The sequence below is a fragment of the Ochlerotatus camptorhynchus genome, unplaced genomic scaffold, assembly GCF_037179485.1.
Source record: "Ochlerotatus camptorhynchus isolate MF236.1 unplaced genomic scaffold, CSIRO-AGI_Acam_v1.1 ptg000087l, whole genome shotgun sequence".
In the NCBI taxonomy this organism is placed as follows: Eukaryota; Metazoa; Arthropoda; class Insecta; order Diptera; family Culicidae; genus Ochlerotatus; species Ochlerotatus camptorhynchus.
Window position 1 is genome coordinate 2300194 of NW_027040577.1, and position 21807 is coordinate 2322000.

General features: G+C 37.6%; 1 protein-coding gene across 1 annotated transcript; it reads right to left on the reverse strand.

Annotated features, from left to right (window-relative positions):
• Nucleotides 1–11924: 11924 nt before the first annotated feature.
• LOC135698476 (uncharacterized) lies at nucleotides 11925–14978 on the reverse strand. The gene is made up of 6 exons (XM_065218477.1): nucleotides 14738–14978; nucleotides 14547–14674; nucleotides 14163–14480; nucleotides 13203–13398; nucleotides 12801–13142; nucleotides 11925–12725 (listed from the first exon to the last, which is right to left on the reverse strand). Exons 1-6 carry the CDS (start codon nucleotides 14859–14861, stop codon nucleotides 12247–12249), a joined length of 1587 nt encoding a protein of 528 aa, XP_065074549.1. The 5' UTR covers nucleotides 14862–14978; the 3' UTR covers nucleotides 11925–12246.
• Nucleotides 14979–21807: the final 6829 nt, after the last annotated feature.

Sequence of the window (21807 nt, forward strand, 5' to 3'; positions counted from 1 at the left end):
AATCCGCAAACCCGGTAAGGATCCAACATTGTCTTCAAGCTACAGACCAATCAGCCTCCTTTCAGCGCTGAGCAAATTGTTTGAGAAACTCATTCTCAATCGTTTGCTCAAGTTTGTCGAGGAAAATAACATTCTCCTTCCGGAACAGTTTGGGTTCAGAAAGGGGCACTCCACCAATCATCAGCTAGTACGGGTGATGAATAACATCCGAAGTAACAAAGCTGTATCCAAGTCCACAGCCATGGCCTTGTTAGACGTTGAAAAGGCGTTTGACAATGTTTGGCATGACGGACTTGTGTACAAGCTTTGTAACTTCAACTTCCCATTACATCTGGTTAAAGTCACCCGTAACTACCTTCAGCAAAGGTCGTTTAAGGTATCGTTGAATGGTTGTCTTTCCGACACGTTTTCCATCCCAGCAGGAGTGCCGCAAGGCAGTCTACTGGGCCCGTTGCTTTACAGCATTTATACTTCCGACATTCCTCCCCTTGGAGACGGTTGCGTGTTCTTCCTGTTCGCAGATGATACCGCAATAGCCGTCAAAGGAAGGATGCCTCGCGAAATAACGAACAAACTTCAACGATGCCTTAACGCCTTTGCTGATTATGCCACCACGTGGAAAATTAAAATCAATCCCTCCAAAACACAAGCGATCATGTTCCTACATCGGCAATCGCCCAAACTGAAACCGGCTCCATCTTGTACTGTAATCATGGATGGCACAAGGGTTGAGTGGTCCGCCGAAGTAACCTATCTCGGGATGTTGATCGATGAAAAGCTCCTCTTCCGTTCGCATGTAGAGAAAACTGTAGTCAAGTGTTCTACCTTGGTTAGGTGTCTTTATCCGCTGATTTGCCGCAGATCCCGCCTCTCAAGGGTGAACAAACTGGCCGTCTACAAACAAATCATAGCACCTGCGATCCTCTACGCAGCTCCGGTGTGGGAATCATGTGCACAGACTCACAGGAACAAAATTCAGGTAGCTCAGAATAGAGTGCTGAGGATGGTTCTTGATCGTCCTTTCGACACTAGAATAACAAATTTACATGAAGAGGCAGGCATTGCCAAAATAGATTCCAAAATTAACGAAATTAAGACTAAATTTGCACAAAAATGTAATTTATCAGAACATGCTTTGATAAGCAATTTGTATATAGTAGGTTAGGTGTATATAGTAGTTGTAGGTTAGTTGTAGTTGTAAATAGTAGTTATAAGTAGACTCCTTTTTCCAATTCAAATCATACCAATCCCACCAAGGTGGTCATTCTCTAAAACAGGCCTGATAGGACTAGGAACTGTAATTAATAATTAAAATCTCACTGTACTAAAGTTGAAAAGACGCATCTGTGTCACTTGAAAAATTCATACATGTAAACCACACAAACACAAGAAATAAAGATCATTTAACTGCTTTTACTCATTGTCGCCTCGGACGGCGTAGCACTTGGTCCTGCAGCAAGCAGGACCAAGTCAGTGGCTAAAGGTGGATCACGGCGTGAAATGAGGAATGCGACACAATGAGGAAAAGCAATATTTGTAAACCAACTCACCCTCCCCCCCCCCCCCCCACCCTCAACAATAACCCGAAAAAGACATGTACTTTGACGATCACTTTTTGCGGGAAATAAATTTTAAACAAACTACAGTTATTAGTAAAAACATAAGTTTTTCCCTTAATTTCTTCCCGCACCAAAACTTTCAAATTTGAGAAAAAAAAATTTCTTGAAAGACATATTCGATGATATTATGTTGGTGAATTACACACCACTGACTGTAAAAGTAGTAGTAGTAAAATTTCGTTTATTTCTGTTGATTATGGTGCATACATTGATTTTACATTTCAATTGATTAGCCTATCTGGCTCTTCATCTTTGTTCATTGCATATTCTAATTTAGTATTTGCGTATTTCATCTAGTTAACAGAATATCCCTTGGGGGGTGTGTTTTGTTTTAATTGAAACATTTGATAACCTACCTAACTACGAGTCTAACTTAACTAACGTGCCAGATCACGTTTGATCTGAAGATCTGATCTCAGACAGGTGTCTCTGAACCTTTCCAAGGAGACCGTTCGTCGCTCTTCAAGAGGCTGAAGGCCAGCCAGGTGGTGAACCTCAGAATTTCGGGTCCGTGGAGGACTGTTTAGGATCATCCTAAGGATCTTGTTCTGGAGTTTTTATGTGTTCCACACATTAATTGTTGCAACGTGATCAACAAATCAATATCTATGTGTCGGCCACATACTTAATATACATGTAAAAACCATGCGTGACCACACACACTATTCATTTGCGTATAAATTTCATGTGTACTTCTGTTCTGACAAATATTAATATATTTGTCAAGAAAAATGTTTAAATTGTTTTGAGTGAACCATAACCGAAACATTGAAATACTTGAAAATTGTAAGATAAAGTATAATAGTCAAAAATGCCTGAAAAACATCAATTTTGTTTGGTTCTACGTCATACTGCGGTCGTGTCTAGGACACAACACTTTAATTTTTTTCTTTATCAGATAGGCCGAAGTGAATTCATTGGCGTTTCAATGCGTAAGGCCGAGTTTAGAATCCGTAGGCCGAGTTTGGCGTCAAGAAGCAGTGTTAGACTTATAACAATATCTAAACAATTTGTTTCTCTATATCAAATTTTACCCAATAAATAATAAATAAATTTGGAAGCCATCAGTAATAATAAAATTCCGTTTGGTGCTAAACTGCACTAGATTAAGAAAGACTAAGTGCGGGTTGTGCTTAATAAGCCGGAAATAAGGTAGTGAACCCTATCTGACAGTACAAAACATGTCTGGTACCACATTTAGATTAACATTCTAAGTCCCTCCTTTTTTACATATTCTGTTCAAACGCTACTTTCTGCCCCGCCCCATTCATACAATTCGGAAGGAAAACCTGAGAGGGGTGAGCTATTTTGAGTGCAGAATGTGTAAAGAAGGAGGGACTTCAGTTGTTAATCTAAATGCATATATAGAGGTACCAGACATGTTTTGCATGTTTTCGTCCTTTCGACACTAGAATAACAAATTTACATGAAGAGGCAGGCATTGCCAAAATAGATTCCAAAATTAACGAAATTAAGACTAAATTTACACAAAAATGTAATTTATCAGAACATGCTTTGATAAGCAATTTGTATATAGTAGGTTAGGTGTATATAGTAGTTGTAGGTTAGTTGTAGTTGTAAATAGTAGTTATAAGTAGTCTCCTTTTTCCAATTCAAATCAAACCAATCCCACCAAGGTGGTCATACTTTAAAATAGGCCTGATAGGACTAGGAACTGTAAATAATAATCAAAATCTCAAATGTACCAAAGCTGAAAAGACGCATCTGTGTCACTTAACAAATTCATACATGTAAACCACACAATCACAAGAAATAAAGATCATTTAAATGGCAAAATGTTTTGCACTGCACTGTCCTCTGTGAACAGTTATTGGAAAACAAATTATGTGTAGTTTCCGATCGATGCCACCGCCAACAACAGCAGTGACATCTGATGGAACATGAAAGCAGAAGCTTGACAAAATGATTAATCCGTTTTTCCCTCAGCTTTCATTCCGCTTTGCACGATTCTTTTTTTACTCAATCAACCTTGTAGTGACGTCAAAATGTTTGTTTCGATCGGCGCTTACATAGGAAATTTAATATGGATTATAGAATTTTTTGTAGGGGAATTGGCTCTAATGTTGGCCTATGGATCTAAGATTGGGCCCATCGCTAAAAGTCTGCTATTTATCAATTTTATCCAGATGAACGCGTCATTGGGACGGTACTAATGAATATTTTTGGTTGCTTTTGAAAATTTAGTTGATTGCTGAATTTATGTATGAGCCAAAATTACAGGCATAATGTTGAAGTAATTAATTGATTATTGAATTAGCACTCTATATACCATGAAAAAGCAGCCTGTTTGTGAGTTTTTGCCTGTTTTCAAGTAAGGAGTTATCATAAAGAAACAATTTGCCAGCTGGTATTACTTGGCGACTTTACAAATAAATACAATCAAACAAAATCATCATGCAGAACGAGGATTTGTTTCACTTCATATTTCACAAAATTGCTTTCGAGTGTTATGACATCGTCTCCAGCAAAGTTTACATTTTGACATAGGATTACGTCTCTTGGCAACATATTGGGGATGCAATTAAAAATAAAAAAATAAACAAAATCGACCGTGTTACCAAAAGTGGTCAGGTCTTATAACTCTGTCAATAGCGGATGGATTTTAATTGTAAACAAGCCAATTGATTGGTAATTTTTCTTCAAAGCTGCTAAATTCAATACTTCATCAATTTTCATTTAGGTTACCATTGAAAATTACACAAATGTCCAACTGTGGAAATGGTTATCAAAATTATCACCGATTGCCTGCAAAAAGTGGTTTCCCTAACATAGTCGCCAAATATTGATACCGAGCACGTAATCCTACGTCAAATCTACGGTCGAGTCTTGGATACAACCTCTTACTTTTTTGTATCATGTACTGTATCAGGTACACTAGCGGTCTGATCTTGGTAGACCTGCTTAGGATGTTTTTTTTTTAATGTTTATTCCTTCAGTCTTTGCAATGTTAATCCTTTGCATGGTTCTGTAAGCATTTTTTCATGGTTCACTTCTGTTTGATTTACGTAAACAGTAAAACTTATTCCATTTTTTTGTGGAAGGCCAGCCACATATTTGAAAAGCCACCTCTCTGCAGTTTACCCTTTTTAATGCTATGAGCATTTTGATCCAAGTAGCATGAATCTAAATCATCATTATGAAATGTAATTTTCGTAAAGATCTTCCAGGAGTTGGTACCCGAGTGCCATGAAGCTCCGGTCAAGTAAGACTTGGAATTTTTGTTAATTTTTTTAATATTTTGTTCAAATTCAACATATTTACTTGAATGTAGATTATTATCCACTGTTACTAAACTGTTGTTTTCATTAAAATTTTCACCTTCAACTGAAGGAGCTCTTACTTCCTGAGCAATCTTAGCATCTGGTTCTATGGCTGGCATGCAATCATTGCATACGTATTCGGAAGTATGGATGCTACTATTATCCAAAACATCTACTATTATTCCGCAAAATTCACATTTTTTTTGCAACGTTTTTGGAAACGCAATGCATTTTGCAATTTCCATGTGAAAAGCTTGCCTTCGGGAATCGGCATCAATCATTTGTGCTTTTTCGTTTTTAACAAGCAACAAAAGTATACGAAAAACATTATAGATTACAAATATTCCACAATTGTAGCCATCTTTTTGTTTTTCGCTTGATAGACCACTCAATGTCCATGGTTTAGAAAGGATTTTTTGAATGTTTTCCATACCGTTGGCCGAATAGTATTCAAGAGATTCAATAAACTTGCAAAACAACCTTTTTTAATTTCATTTAATTGTCGACTTTGTTTTGATCCGGAATCCAAGTAATGCAGAACTGAATTTCTGAAATCGATCACAAACAATGAGTAATGATTGTTTTCGTGAATTGGGCAAAATACCACTTCCCGTTTTATGATGTTATCAATCTTCATTTGATCGGTTTTCTTTTCAATATCCCTTAGAAGCACCCATGTTTCGTAAATATTCAGTGCTATGCAATCCAACTCGACGAATTTGGAGCATTGAACTTTCATGCCTATTTCAAGAGCACCTGCATTCAACCATTTCAGACGGTAGAAAGATTTAAAAAAAATTCCCAACAACACATGTGTGGACTCAATTTTACTTCAAATTCTTGATAATCCGGAAGATCCTACAAGTGGTCCAAGTCTAAATGATTGACATTTGGAACATTATGTTGTTCACCAACATTTCTTCCAACTGAAATGTCAGTTGTTAAAATTTGATTTTTTTAAAACCCATTTCAATTTTCATAGCGGCATCGTTTGTATCCTGTGAAACAAATTAGAACTGTAAACAAGATGATAAATTTATGTTATTGTTTAACAAACCTTGACACGCTCAAACTTCTTCACCTCCCCCCACCTCTACTGTCTTCTGCACCACTGCTTCGTCCACGGCGACGTTTGTATCCTGTTAAAGTAAATTGACCTGTGAATTAAATTATATATTTCAAAGCTAATATCAAACAAACCTTGCCACAAACTGCTACACGCTCAAGCAGCTTCGTCTTCTGAGCGATTCTGGCTTCCTCAGCCATCTCGGTTGACCCAGCGATTCCAGCTTCGTCAATCATCCCGATTTCCCCAAGCATCCCGGCATCGTCAGCCATTCCGTCTTCCTCAGCTTTCCCAGTCTCCTCGAGCATCCCATCCATCTCGGCCTTTCCAGCCTCCTCGGCCAAGTCAGGCATCCCGTCCATCTTGGCTATTCCGGCCTCAACGGCCATCCGGTCGATCACAGCCTCCTCGACCATCCCGGTCACCCTGACTTTTGCGGCAACCTGCTCGGTTTCCATGAAAATGGCGTCGTTTGTATCCTTTGGAAGGAATTGCAGTTGCGAACCAAAAGATAGAGTAGAAATGTGAATCGAATAATCATTCGAAATATTAATTAAAAACAGACCTGGACACAAATCGCTGACTCGTCAACCACCTCCTCCTTCTCCTTCTCAACTGCCGAAATCTTATTACGCTCTGTGCGCACCATCGTAAATAACCGAAATTGGCTCGCCTTTCTGCGGTGTTTTTGCGTTGATAATCCAACCATAGCGAAAAGTTCCATATTGGTATACAAGCACTTCTCGTACATCCATTCAGGCCCATACAACGAACGGCAATACCGGACCAGCTTCTCCACCTGTTTCTTTGTCATCGTTAAGCTGAAAACAATAAAAAAAAAGTAGAAAGGTCTGTGCCTAGGGGCACGAACGGAAGCTTGACGTAGGACCGCTAGTGGACGGAATAAATGTGAAGAGCATTTAGCTCTTTTAATTGATCAATTATCTATTATCTCAACTCTTTCCGTTTTTGAATTGTAGGCGTACCAAATTTGTAGTAATCTTTTTCAAAGAGAAAGTTGATTAAGAGAATCAATCAAAATCACTTGCACCCCTGCTTCCAAGTTTGGTTACAAGATTACAACTCTGAAGAGCATTTTGTGTGGTCGTTGGGGGCTTGTGGTTCTGAATATGGACAAACAAGCACAGATAAATTCTATTCCAACTCTTTACTGATGTAAGCTTGATGGCCCTGAAAAGGGCCGTTTTATTGAAGAGGACATCCATGGCCACTTACGCTTGGCGTGTTTAGTGTAGGTGACAGCATCAAGGACCTCATTTTCCAGGAACACCTTCAGCACACTTCGTCGATCAGACCGGAGATACGTTTGACACCACCACGGCGAGCAAGACGACCGATGGCGGTTATCTCGAAGAACTTTGCGATGACGCTTGGCACCTCCTTTACCATACCTTTTCCTCCTTTGCCACGACCAGTCAATTGACCACTTTGTCAAGCAGTTTTGGCGTGACTTTCTACCAGCGATTTCACAAAGCTAGACCAACTAAATTCTATTTTTTTATGAAACGCCCAAATGTTGGCTACTTTTCTCTTGGTTCTAGAAGAAAAAATCTCAAAATAATGTTTTATTTCAAAGTTCGAGTGGTAGTAAACGTCATTTAAACTGCTCGAATGAAGTGGTTAATTGTTGCTTGTTAGGTGTGAAGGAGTGGACTAGCCACCACCTTCCTACTGCTGCTATTGCTGTTCACCATGCCGTCCTAAACGAAAGTGAGCTAATGCCATACAGCAGCGCTCTTTTATATCTTTTCAGGTTAAAGCAGAACGATGTGCAACAAAGTGGTATAAAAGCTACAAAGACTCCTCCCATTATGAGTAGTTTGCTATCAAGTAGCGACACTGGCTCTTTTCTTTTTGCGTACACGGCGAATGAGAACGACCCAAATTTGAGTTTAGTTCACTCATAATCGCCAAAAGTGCAGGAACTCAGTAATGAGTAAATTTGTCTCATGGTTTCCTGTTGAAAACCTAAAACATCTACCAGAAAATGAAGAAATTGACAAAACATTTATTCAGTCTCGGAGTAGTACCAATAGACTGAGTGAATCCATTCTTTACTTTTCTCAAATTCGGGAATTTTTCCCTGGAAAATCCTGTAAAAACCTGGGAAAACATGAGGCAAATTTAATCATCGCTAAGTTCCTGCACTTTATTTATTATTTCTGAGATAACTAAACTCAAATTTGGGTCGTTCTCATTCGCCGTGATATCACCTTGAAAGATATCGGCGCCGGTGGTTAGCGTGATTACCTCTCACCCTAGCAGGCCTGGGTCCAATCTCAGTCGGCGCCACCGGCATGTTCTAAGGCATAACATCTCTGATCACGCTTGAGTTGATGGGTCGATTGGTAGGGTCCAGGTGTGGGAGCTGCCTCCCTGGCGTCGGTAGCATTGGTGCTCAGTATTGAAATTAAATCTCGTGTCATTTTTCAATAGGTCCTATCTACATTGATCGATTCTCTTCATCGACACTCTCTTTCGTAAATAACTCGGCTTCACAAATGTTTCCTTCCGTCTTCGTCGAATTAGATGCTAGATTGTTGCTTCTTCCATCGAAAATATCCGGCCGTGGCGATTCAAAGTTGATCAAGATTGATCAAAATAATTTGTACCCCTGCTTCCAGTTTGATTACATGAGCATTTTGTGTGGTCGTTGGTTCTGAATATGGACAAACAGGCAGATGAATTCTATTCCTACTCTTTACTGTAATAAGCTTGGTGGCCCTGAAAAGAGCCGTTTTGTTGCCAAAGTTGGTGCTGATTTAACCTCCGAAACCAAACAGAGTGCGTCTCTGTCACTTCAAAACGTAGATGACATCCATGGCCGCTTACGCTTGGCGTGTTTAGTGTAGGTGACAGCATCACGAATCTTATTTTTCAGGAACAACTTCAGCACACCTCGTAAACCGGAGATACGTCAGACACCGCCACGGCGAGCCAAACGACGGATGGTGGTTATCTTGAAGAATTTGCGTTTGGTTCTGAATATGGCGATGAGTGCAAAATATTACGCAATTCCATCCTCCCTATTCGCACGCGCCCGAGGATCGGAGGCGAATGCCACTTCGACTTGTTTCGTCTACTTACTACTCTCTGACGACTGTGCTGGGGAAGCAGCATATGCATGTAGGTAATTGGTGCATTTGTTAGCTAATTCGACGCTTTTGGACAAAGCTGGACATTTACCGGTTTTTCAATAGTTTCTTGTTGAAAATCAACATTCAAAAGCATTGTTATCGATGCGTAGCCATATTTCTGATCGATTGGTGATAAAATTATTGAAAATGGACCAGGAGCAGCAGAGTTATTAACGTTCAAAATCTTTCTTAATTTGTTACATGTTCCATTTTCGGTTTTCACAAAGTGTACACGGAGAAGAAATCATGCTCAACTTAAAAATATTTCCATTTAAAACAACTATATTTTCTAATTGATTTAGAGATAACTCAAAAAATGTTTATTTTAAAAATACTATAGTTACAGCAACTATACAGGATAGTTGAATCAACTTCATATATTTTGTTGAATTAAGTACACAATATTATTGACTTAACTATATTTATGTTGGACGGACTAATATTTTGATTGCAAATTCTGACAACTCATCTGTTCAGTCAGCAGAATCAACTATATTTTAGTTTGATTCAACATTACATTTAACAGTTCTTTTGAAAAACCAGTCATTTACTTCAAATAATGTTTCTCTTAATAAAATAATATTTTATCTTTTACACTTATTTTTATTCGATAACCGTTTCCGAAATAATAGTATTTATGTTCACAAAGTTACATATTCTCAAGTACATTTGTTCTTTTACATAGTGGATATTGATTGGTTTTGAATCAAATTTTTCTACGTTCGATATAATCTTAACCCTATCATCTCGTTTGAGCTGAAATGATTGCAAATGCTCATCAAATGTTGTTGAATTGAAGGGATAACACAGCAAAACAATATTTTTATCATTGATTAAAATCATTGACTCAATTTCATAGACGTTCCTGATCAATTTCTGACTAATGAAAAATATTGTCCCTTTCTGATATAGTGAACCTTGCTTAGTGAATTGCGATACGAATTTAATGGATTTTGTACCTGCACATGTTATCGAATTTACCAACGGGTTTAAAATGTCTGAAAGCTCACTACAGAATGTGTTCTCTTTCTTAATATCAATGAATGGAGTAATAAATTGATTATTGAACACATCAAACGCATATTTAAAACTAAATTTAGTAATTAGAGACGAACAGATATTCCGCTTATTGTAATTTACCCTGCAATATTGTTTAGCCTCTTTATGCTTTGCCTCACATCTCATACCCCATTGCCTTCGGAGACTACCTGACATCGTTACAGCAGTTGCATAATGCACGATGTTATGATGTTTTGGTTTAAGTGAATCTTGAAATAAGTAAACATATTTATAGTGATGAAATTCAACTAATTTCCTAAACTCTTCTATAAGCTCAAGTGGAATATCATGCAGCATGACTATATCATATATTTTCAGAAGGCTACATAAATATTGCCATACTGGATCATCACGTGGAACCATACTTCCAATCATTAAAGGCAAAAAACGTGTCAAAGTATTAATTTCATTTGCAGTCATTTTAACTTTCTGCTTAGCAAGATTAGTATCTTTGATGTCGTTTGGAATATTTGCTGAGTTCAAGTGACCGTAAATAAACAAATTTTTACGGCAGTTCAGATCGTCTAAAGTAAAGTATTTCTTCTTGTATACAAAATATTTTAGACAGTGTGATAATCCGTATAGACATATGCCCTCTGAGACATCATGCATTATATCAAAATAGATATTGCGAGATACGTGGAACGATGGCACATCATTAAGTATACAATTTCCTTTTATACCAGTTCTTGACACATCATCCAAACGAACATCGTCATCGTACTCTTCTTTCGACCTCAGAGATTCTATGAACTCTTTACAATCTTTTTCCCTTTCAGATTTTGTCCTTTTGCAAACGCGACAATAGAAATTTGCTGCAGGTGACTCTACTAATCTGAGAGTTTCACTGAGGCCTAGATTATCACCAGTGACGAAACCGATCATAAAATATACATTAATTTCTTGTCCCTCATACATGATATTTAAACCATTTAATTCTAAATCCGTGAATATTTCAACTAATTTATACAAAATTTGATTGTTCCCAAAGCGTTTTCGATCTTCCGACATGAAAAATCCAGCTATGTGAATATTATGAAGCTTTGAAAGCACGTAGGGTGGCAAACAAGGAATGTAGTAGTAAATGCCACTAATTTTGGTACTGCTAGCGTGTGGGGACACTGTATCACTTGTTGTAAAATCATCTATGAATATGTTGATAGGAATAACCAATTTGTCATTCGAGCCCCTTACTTTTTCTTGCCATATTTTACCATCTATCAATGATCTGATAACTCCGTCATTTGAGGGTTTTAAGCAATCGATTATAGCATTCATCATTCCTGCAGATTCTAAGCATTTTTTCAATTGAAACCTGATCGGCATCAAGACACCTTTAATATCATCTACGATCATATCAAGTTTATGATGGATTACTCCTGGCCTTAATTCATTACATATAGTGAAATATACGGGATCTTCATACAGTTTCATGGATTTCAATTGACGTACAAATTGATACTCTGATTGTGTATTGGAAAACATTGAAAATATTGAACCTAGTGCATTTTTGCCTGATGTGGAAATAAGTCCCGAGTCAGCTATTATTTCTACAACTTCCTGAATTGGCTTTAAAATATTGGTACGAACATCTTCTTGAAATTCAAAAACCAGTTTGCGAGGAACAGAACTTTTATTCAACCATTTTAGGTTGAACCCTATGCTCAAACGTGTGAATTCTTGCGACAATTTTTCAATGTTTATAAGTTCTTTCGGTTGGATATGATTGTCTGTCTCGTTTTGTTTGGTACTAGTCGTTTCTTCTTTCTTCGTAGTACAATCATTAGAATCAAAATAATCGTTTTTTGCTCTTCCATCTATTAAACACAGTTCACTTGCAGTCGTATTTTGTTCTCTACCTATTCTACTTTCAACGTCAACTAAATCATTTCTTGCATGTTTCTTAATGTGAGCAATAAACGAACATCTCACACTAAATCTTCTTCCGCAATTTGGTTCCGAGCAGGTATAAACGTCAATCGGCTCATGGAGTCGTCGTAGATGCAGCCCGAAGAGTGTTGGGCACGTCGTCTTCCATCTGCAGCCGGGAATAAAACATGCAATCATTCTGAAGTTAGTTGATTACGAAGGGTTGACATAAGTGTTAGGATTCTGGCCTTATGACGATCTTCCGGAAGTTCAAAATCGTATATATAACTCGCAATAAACTGCCAAGGCCCCGTTGCTTCCAATGGAAAATTTATTCCATAAGCTTTGTATATTTTGAAAGTGATGTCCACAGCTTTCAGGAAGGTTTCTGCTTTGTAGGAAATATCCTTGAAACAAACCAAAAACTGGTTGGCAATAGTGATACCTTCGCCGACCACTACAACAACGGGATAATCCGGCAGTCCTCTCTTTTTATTTTGCTTGCTAAGTCGGGTAAGCTCCGTCTCGTACTCGGTCAACGAATTCAAGAAGATTATGGTGCTATCACAGACTTCCCGGAGTGATGGCTTCCACTTCGTTCCATTCGGAAGACGCATAAACGTGCTCGGCCAAATGTAGAAGATGAGCAGCGTTGTGATACAGTCACGAGAATCTATTAGAGAAATAGTAAACAATAAACTTAATTAGCTTATACAAAGGAAATTTTGAAAACAAAACAACATCTTACCATCGGACAAATCTTCTTGCAAAAAGTCGCATAGAGGCTTGCATTGTGGAGATACTTCACTTTTGAAAACAACTTGTGCACGATTGCGAAAGTCTCCAAAACGGTTGAACAGTAGATCAGCTTTCTCGGGATGTTTCTGGTTGAAATCTACTTTTACCAGCTGGTAGCCTTCACTAGTTCGGAGCACAGGATACTCTTCAAAAATACACTGCAACGACGTAGGCTTCTGTTTACCTATTTCATGCAAACGAACTACGCTTGTTGATTCCCAGCGCTTCTTAACTTCTTCCCATTCATCGTGATGATGTTTAAACCATCTCTTGGTTTCATCGTATGCAGTTACTGTAATAACAAGAAAATTTGAACTCCGATGATCATATAGTTTCAAAACAATCTATTTACCTGCGTCTTCAGTGATGGTAATATCCAGCTGTTGATCTGAATTTTCGTTTTTAACGGACTCCGGTGCCTGCTTGGTTCTGTAGCCTCCCGCCTGATAATTGTTATTTCGGTCGTATAAACAACCTTTTGCAACACGGCCCGTTTTTATTTTCTTGCCACTTGCGTCACGGTAAAACGAAGGTTGGTACCAAATGTTCTGCCAAAGTAAACAAAAACATTGTGTTGACAGTAACTGTTCAGCTTTTATGACTTTTACATCTGATTCGCATTTCTCGCGTAACATGATAAAATGGCCTATCTTTCACGATTGATTATCCTCACCAATTGTGATAACATGGATACTACACTCAAAGATAAATTAAATAAAAAAAGGCTTACAAAGTATGCAGTTTCCCGCAAACATTTGGAGCAAACATTTCAAATTTTGCATCAGTCTAATGGATACAAACGCATCATCTATCGAGTTCATTTTTTGCATCTCAGATAAAAGCAGCTCACCTTACCTATGCTGCATATATTGTCAGAAATTAGTTTATGTTGTCGAGATAGGTAAAGAGAAAATCGATGATTGTAGATAGGCATTTTTCGCACATTACGTGAACTTTTTTTTTGCATAAAGAGGGAGACAGCAAACTGGCATCGATTATATGTCAGAGTTTTAATGGAATAAAGAAGAAAAAAACAAGAATTTTCGCGTCACCATTCAATAAGTCCTATCTAAATTGATCGATTCTATTCATCAGCTCTCTCTTTCGGTAATAACTCGGATGCAATCATACTTCGAGCTAAATTTGCTATACAATCTGTTAAAAGAAAGTATTATCGAACATATTAGACGATAAGAATAGCAACAGAAAGAACATGTTTTTGGAGTTGTGTTTTTAACGAAAGAGAGAAAGTCGATGAAGAGAATCGATCAATGTAGATCGGACTATTTGAAAAGTTATGCGGGAATAATACCTGCTCGATTGTCGGAAATAAAACTGCTAACTCCGCTGATCTTCTAACAAGCTCTTCTCGGGTTAGCTTGCCAAATTCGTCAGCAAATTCATCGACAATGAGATGAGTGATGAGAATCCGATCCTTTTTGGGCAGAATGTTAGTGGTTTTGAAGTTCTCCAATATTTGTTTTCCTTTTTTGGACCGGCAGATTAGTTTCTGGGACGTCCATTGATCTCTCAATCGTACTCCCAGTGGAGTTCTCAAAGACGATTCGTTTGTTGCTGAATTATTGGGCAGATTATTTGCTTTTAGAGGTTGTGTGACCGGCCGTAGACCCTGTAATTTATTGAAGAAAACATTATTCCATTGAAAAAGTAAGAATGTTCATATGAATAGAGTTACTTGAGATATTCGCCATTTATTCAGTCCATCAATGGATTTTGTTCTGTCCGCTAGTAATGGCTGCGGAAGCAAGGCCTCCACTTCCTCTCGTTCAATTAGTTTCAATGAAGCGGTATCGTAGCCATTTGCTAAAAATAAAGATTGTAATCCGAAAACCATACTACGGGATGAATATTTATATTCCTACTTACTGACAAACTGTTCAATAGCCAAATCCGAAAGTTGAAATGATTTTAGCAAATCTATAAGATCCCGATCCAACAAAACTTCTACTTCAATTAACTCTTCCATAATATTATCATCGTCCGACGCCATGTTGAAAGAAAGAAAATAAGCGTCCCGAGCATTTTGTGGCGCTCTAAATTTACATGGCTCATTCAACTATACATAACAGTTGAAATTATGATTTTATTTTAACTTAGATATTGTCAATTGAATTGAACGGAGGGATAGTTATTTTTACCATCGAATAGTTGATATGAGTGTACAGTTGTTTTACAAATAGAATATTGTTCTTTGAACTGTAAAACTATTTTAGAGAGAACAACTAATTTCTTTTGAAGTAACTATGGACCGCTACTCAAAAACGACTATCCAAAATATTATTCCAACTTGCTAAAAATCTTCTCCGTGTATCCCCATAGAGAAAACAAAGACGTAGTCTTACGTCAAAAAAAACAGCTCGGTCTAAATATCGAACAAATTCAATATATCTCGATAACTTTTTCAAAGGGACGTATAAGCTTTTGTAAACAATGCATTTAATCGTCGATTTGGCGTACCTGGTAGCTCGCACACGCTTACTAACACCACTAGCAGGTAGGGGAAAATTTCCCTTATCTGATGGTTGTGTTAGCAGGCGTGGGCGAGCTACCAGTTACGCCAAATCGACGATCAAATGCATTGTTTACAAAAGCTGATACGTCCCTTTGAAAAAGTTATCGAGATATGTCCAATTTCTTCCATTTGAACCATGTACTATGAACCATGCCTGAACACTATTCATTAAGGTGTATTCAGACTTGAGCGAGAGCGAGAGTAACGGAGCGGACTTCGGGTATTCGGGTGCGCTCGGCTCTCTGAAGATGGCTTGATTGCTACCACGCCACAGCGGGCTTCAAAAAATACGTTCCCGACGATATTTTTCTAGCTCCGCTTGGCGGAAATTCTTGCTCTCTCACTATCTCTGCATAGCGTCGGCCGAAGAGAACGAGAATTGACAACATAAAAAATAGGTAGGTACTGCATGACTGCCGGAGTGATTCGTGATTTAGAAGTAATTTTAGTAGAACACCCAACAAAAGATACCGAATCGGCGAATCCTGAGAGCGGAAGGGAGAGAAGTAGGTAGTGGTAATAAGTTGATATCCCTTTTATTTCATTGCACGCGCAGCTCAGCTGCGGTGCTATTTAGATGGAGGAGTGCGCAGCTTAGCTACTTCTGCATTCTACTATGAAGAGGCTATCATCCGCGTCTATTATGTCATAAGAACCTGTGTTACGAATGGGCAAGAGGGAGCACGGGCCACTCACCGTCTCTTATAATTCAATAATACATTATTTTATCATTTTGTACACTTCATAATACGAAAAATGAAATTTAGGAAATAAATACAAACATTAGCAAAGTCCTGCAAAAACTTCGTGAACTTCAGAAAAATTTAATAACATTCACAATACAAAACTATTTTTTTTTTTAAATTTCGTTAGTTCTGCTTATATGCGATTTTTCTTACAATTCGACAAGCTTCTCAAAGGTTTGCATCTTTGAAAATTATTGATTATTTATGATGTTTGCTGAGTTAAAAAAAAAAAAGTTTCAAAACACATGTGCAATACACAAAATTAAAGTGAATTGTTTTGAACTCTTCTGAAGCTTACAAGAATGTTTTGAAGTCCACAAAGACCTTCAATTCATTCATTAGCACTCTTCTGGTGGATAAGTAATTATTCTGAAGATCTCATATTGTTCAATAGCTCAAATCATTCCTCTAAGATATTCTTGCAAGAAAGTCGGTAGGTGAAGAATAATAATAATAATAATAATCTGTAGGGAGGCCACCCAACCGGGAAAACCAGAGAACCGAAAAATAACCGGTAAATAGCGGGAAAAATGAATTCAATCGAAACATATTTTGGTACATAGTTTGGTTGAGTTCTGTTAATGTGTTAACTTAATATTCTATTTCCTGTTCTGTATTTGATCAACTGATGGTCTTTGGAATAATTCCTGATCACCCGATTTTCTTGCAAGTATATCTAACTAAATTGATTTGATTTTTTGAATATCGCTAGTTTACAGAAAACTAATACTAAAAAAATGAAATTTCACTTTAAAAAATGTGTTACTTAGTATTTTTTTAATGAACCCACCATTTTACTGAAATTGATTTAATTGTCTTTAAGCTCAACAAATCAAATAAATTTTGTTAGAAAATCCGGTGATCAGGAATTATTCCAAAGACCATAATTTGATCAAATACAGAACAGGAACCTGGTACTGGTAATTTACCGATGATGGACAAACGGCACTGATCCGACAAAACCCATGTAGGGATGTGTGATGTTAACGAAATACTGCTGTATTTGTTCATCAACGCCTGATATTTATTTATTTATTTATTTATTTCGTCAACCAACGTAGACTAGTACAACTAATACAGTTTTGTTTTCTTAAATATATATTTATATAAAAAAAAGTAGTGTCAGCTTTCTTGTCTTTTCTTTTATGAGTTGTTATTTCTTATGGAATAAAAATATTGCTTTAGTTTATGCCGAGACATTGTAAAGTCAATGGTTTCGCAGTGTTTATTGTAAGAGGCCATCATGCGGTTTAATGGCCCATATTTTGCATAATTTGTGCGATGATGTTTTATGGCAAATAAATTTCGATTTCGGAGTTGCCAAGTGGGTGCATGGAAATTTAATTTTGATAAAAGTTCTGCTGAGTTAATGCGCTGCGAAACGATATCGTTTACAAACGAAACCATTGCATATTCACGACGCTCTTTTAATGTTTGTATGTTTATAAGCATGCAGCGTGCTTCATATGATGGAAGAGGAAATGAAGTCCAACCTAATTTACGAAGAGCGTATAATAGAAATTGTTTTTGTACTGATTCTAATCTTTCTTCGTGCGTGATTGAAAATGGAGACCATACAATGCTGCAATATTCCAGTATTGACCTCACATAGGCAATATATAGTGTTTTAATTGTGTAAGGGTCCTGAAAGTTATAGCAAAAGCGCTTGATAAAGCCTAGCATGTTATTTGCCCTGTGAATAATTGTATTGTAATGGTCTATGAAAGTTAGCTTAGAGTCTAAGATAATTCCTAAATCCCTAACTCTTTCACATTTGTCTACAGTTTGATTTCCTAATGCAATTGAAATGTTTGAAGTTGTTCTTTTTCTACTAAATGATATTAAGTTACATTTTTTTACATTCAATTCTAGTAGACTTTTTTTGCACCATATGTAGAATATGTGTATTTCATTCCGGAATATATTGATGTCTTCTTCATTTCTTATTTCCAAAAAGAGCTTCATGTCGTCGGCATAAATAAGCAATTTAAGTTTTTTGAGAATGTAAGATATGTCGTTTACGTATAGAATAAAAAGGAGAGGTCCCAAATGAGAGCCTTGTGGGACGCCTGAAGTGACTTGAATTGGGCTCGATTTCTTTCCGTTGAATTTAATTATTTGTTGGCGGTTAGTTAAATATGATTCAAGCCATTTCAGGAGCCCTGACTTAATTCCAATGTTTTGCAGTTTAAAGAGTAACATTGGTATGTCAATGCGGTCAAATGCCTTGCTAAAGTCTATATAGAGAGCTTCTACGTGGTTTCCATTATCCATTGCATTCAATGAATAGTCTATAAATCCAAGTAAGTTGGTCGAGGTCGAACGTCCCTTGAAAAAGCCGTGTTGCATGATATTGAGTAGCTAGAACAGTACAGGCACATATGATAAACAAGAGACGGGTGTGTAAAACGTTTTGTGTTGCATTTGATAGCGTAACATAGGTGTATACATTGCAGGTACCCGTAGTCAAATTGGTAAAGCTTCCGTGATTTGTGGGTTCAAATCCCACCGGTGGCCGTACATTTTAGCGCAAATATTCTCATGCATAAGTGTCCTGCTTCCCAAAAATAACTAAAAATTGCTTGACTTCCTAGCCATTTTTTTTTTATTTCTAGTATGCTCGAAATCTTGAATTGGAAAGCCAACTGACAAAATAAATCTAATATCAGGAAACTTAAATGACATATTTCTGCCATTGTTCCAGTTTACACTTTTTCACCATACTCCTGACTTACATCACTAAAACTTCCGATTTTCGTTTCATCCTTCCTCTGTTCATCCCACCGTTTCTACCACCATGCAAAAAAAAAAAACCAAATGCAGCAGAGCTCTTTTTCATTTTCGTCGGACAAAATGACAAAATATTAGCCAAAGAAAACGGCAGGAAATCAATTTCTTTGACAACTAATAAAAATCTTATCGGTTTTCCTTTCGCAACTCCACCGCAGTTTTGCTTTGGGGCAGTTTTTTTCTCTCTTCTGTTAGGATCCAATGGTCCAATCTTCTCCACCAAATTTTTATTATTTCACATTTTCTTTCGCTACACTGCTGCTGTGTTGATCCAATTCGGCCAGCTGCCTCAATATGATATCGCATCGAATGGGTGACGAATTTGGTGTTTTTATACTTTCTGTCTTGCTGACTACGTCGAGAATGTCACCTCGTCTTATGATGGTATTATAGAGACGAATTTGGCTGCAACAGCAAAGATAGCCGTAGAAAGTTTGTCGAGACTGTTATTGTGGATGATGCTTTTGCCATGCTGCGAAAATGAAAAAAAAAGTTTAAAAAAATAAAAAGCATCTGGAGAATTGATGGGTGTGCTACTGTAACATTGTTGGTCATTAATTTTAATTCAGGATACATTGAACTTTGTGAAACCTTCTAATTTAAGTTGACCATTGACGAGTAAATGCAGCTTCATTTGAGAGTTGAAGTAATTTAACAGTAGGTTTCATTGGAAAATACTTTCTCAAGCAATATATTAGGTTCCAGATGAACTTTCTTCTTTTACTAAACTTAACCTATCTTTCTAAGCTATTGATCGAGTTGTTTTTAGAGCAACAATACTGCTATTTTCCTATGGAACAAGAGGTTTGTTTTAATTTGTCTATCCTATACGTCTTTAGGAGAATGATGTATTTTTACTAAGTGCAACTTAACTTATAAGCAAGTACCAAGTTGCATTACTTTATCGTATTGCGGCAAACAATATGTTCGCTACCGCCGCCATTAGAGTTCCATCTAGTGATATCCAATTTCCATTCGATTATCCGATTAATGAAACTCTCAATCGAATATTTTTTCTTCGGTTGTTTCATGCTAAATCACCGAATAAATCGTTTATTGCACATCGATTAATCGTTGCAATTTGCACTCTTAAGGGCCACCCTCATTAGATCCGTTTCGTTGACGTAATTTTTTAAGGTAGAAAATAGATTTAGCTGTCATTTGCCTCAAAGCGTCAGCTCCGGATCTAATGTGGGTGTTCCTTTACGGATGCGTGTACTGTGCACTCTACTATACGCAACCCACATTTCATCAAACAAATGTAATTTCAGTTCTTGCAATAGAGAGAGCATACAAGCAAGTTTTCCTGAATACATATGTATGAAACCTACACGACATGATTTTCTAGACGCAAACTTTGCTTGTAAAATAAGTTAACAAAAGAACTACAACATTATTTAAAAAAAATTCTGGCGACCACATTACATAATCTGCTCATGTCGTGAAACATTGCAAATTCTGCATACATTTCATGCAAACCTGTTATAGAATCTTACATTTAGCGGTGCCGGTGGTGTAATGGTAGGCGTGATTGATTCTCACCCCAAAAGCCCTGGGTTCCATCAATAATAAAAAATGGGGGTGTTGTGCACAAGACGCAACCGCTAGTTGACGTAGACTACGTTAAACTGTTTAGTGGACTTATTATCTCGGTCCTATGTACATATTTTGTTCCTGTGAGTGAGTGCTTGATTCCCACACCGGCGCAGCGTAGAAAATTGCAGGTTCTATGATTTAATTAATCATGTTTTGTTGTTTTTGATATCATCCACATCCAGAGGGCCAGTCACTTTCGAATGTATGGGAATGTTAGGAAACCAATTGGAAATGCATGAAAATTTTCAGTTTTTATTCATCATCCTCTTTATGGGCAGTTTTAGATGCACAAAAATTGCACGAGTACATTACTATGGTGATAAGGTAAACACTCGTTTATTTGTTTCCTTCTGTGAAAGCATGTTTAGTCACAAATCGTGGGTTTTCTGATATTCTCCATACTGCAAAAAAGATTTTCCTACCAATGAAGGGGCGACATCTGTCGGATCTTCAGTATAGCTAAGTAGTACTACTCAAATCATATAATTAATTGTAGACATCCAACCTTTAGAAAGGCGGGATATCAGCAACAAATCAGCGGATACAAACACTTAACTAAGCTTGAACACTGAGTTTCTCAAACATTTCACTCAGCGCTGAGGGGAGGCTCTTATCGGTCTGTAGCTTGACGGCAATGCTGGATCTTTACCGGATTTGCGAATCGGTATTATTTTTGCTATCTTCCAGATGCTTGGAAAGTAGTGCAGCTCCAAGCATCTGTTGAAGATGTGAGTTAAAACTGCATAGACTTTCATGCTAAGCCTTTTTATGATTAAGTTAAATATGCTGTCAAAACCAGGAGCCTTCATATTCTTTAAATATTTCTGCGCTAAACAAATCTGTTCTACCGTAATTCTGTCCTCCGGAGGCACGGCACAAGGGGAGTAATCTACATTTTGGACGAATTGCGCCACCTGATTTTCGAGATTAGGTGTGTGAATCAATGGCAACAAGCTTACCCCTCACATGAACTTGTCGAACACTCGTCTCGTCAGCCACGGATATGGAATGGTGTAGTCCTTCTAGCGCCCGGTAGATGTCCTCTGCGGTGTCGAGCGGTGGATTTTCATCGATGTTTCTGTCAACGACATGCTCAAACACGGTCACCATGCGGAGCTAGTCTCCCTTGATATTTCAAAGGCGTTCAACAGGACATGGACACCTGGTGTTATCAGGCAGCTCATCGGCTGGGGCAATCACATCACACATTTTGCTTTCCTGGTGGCAATGAACGGGGTAATCAGCCGATTGCCGAAGAACGTGCACGTAATCGTTTATGCCGACGACATACT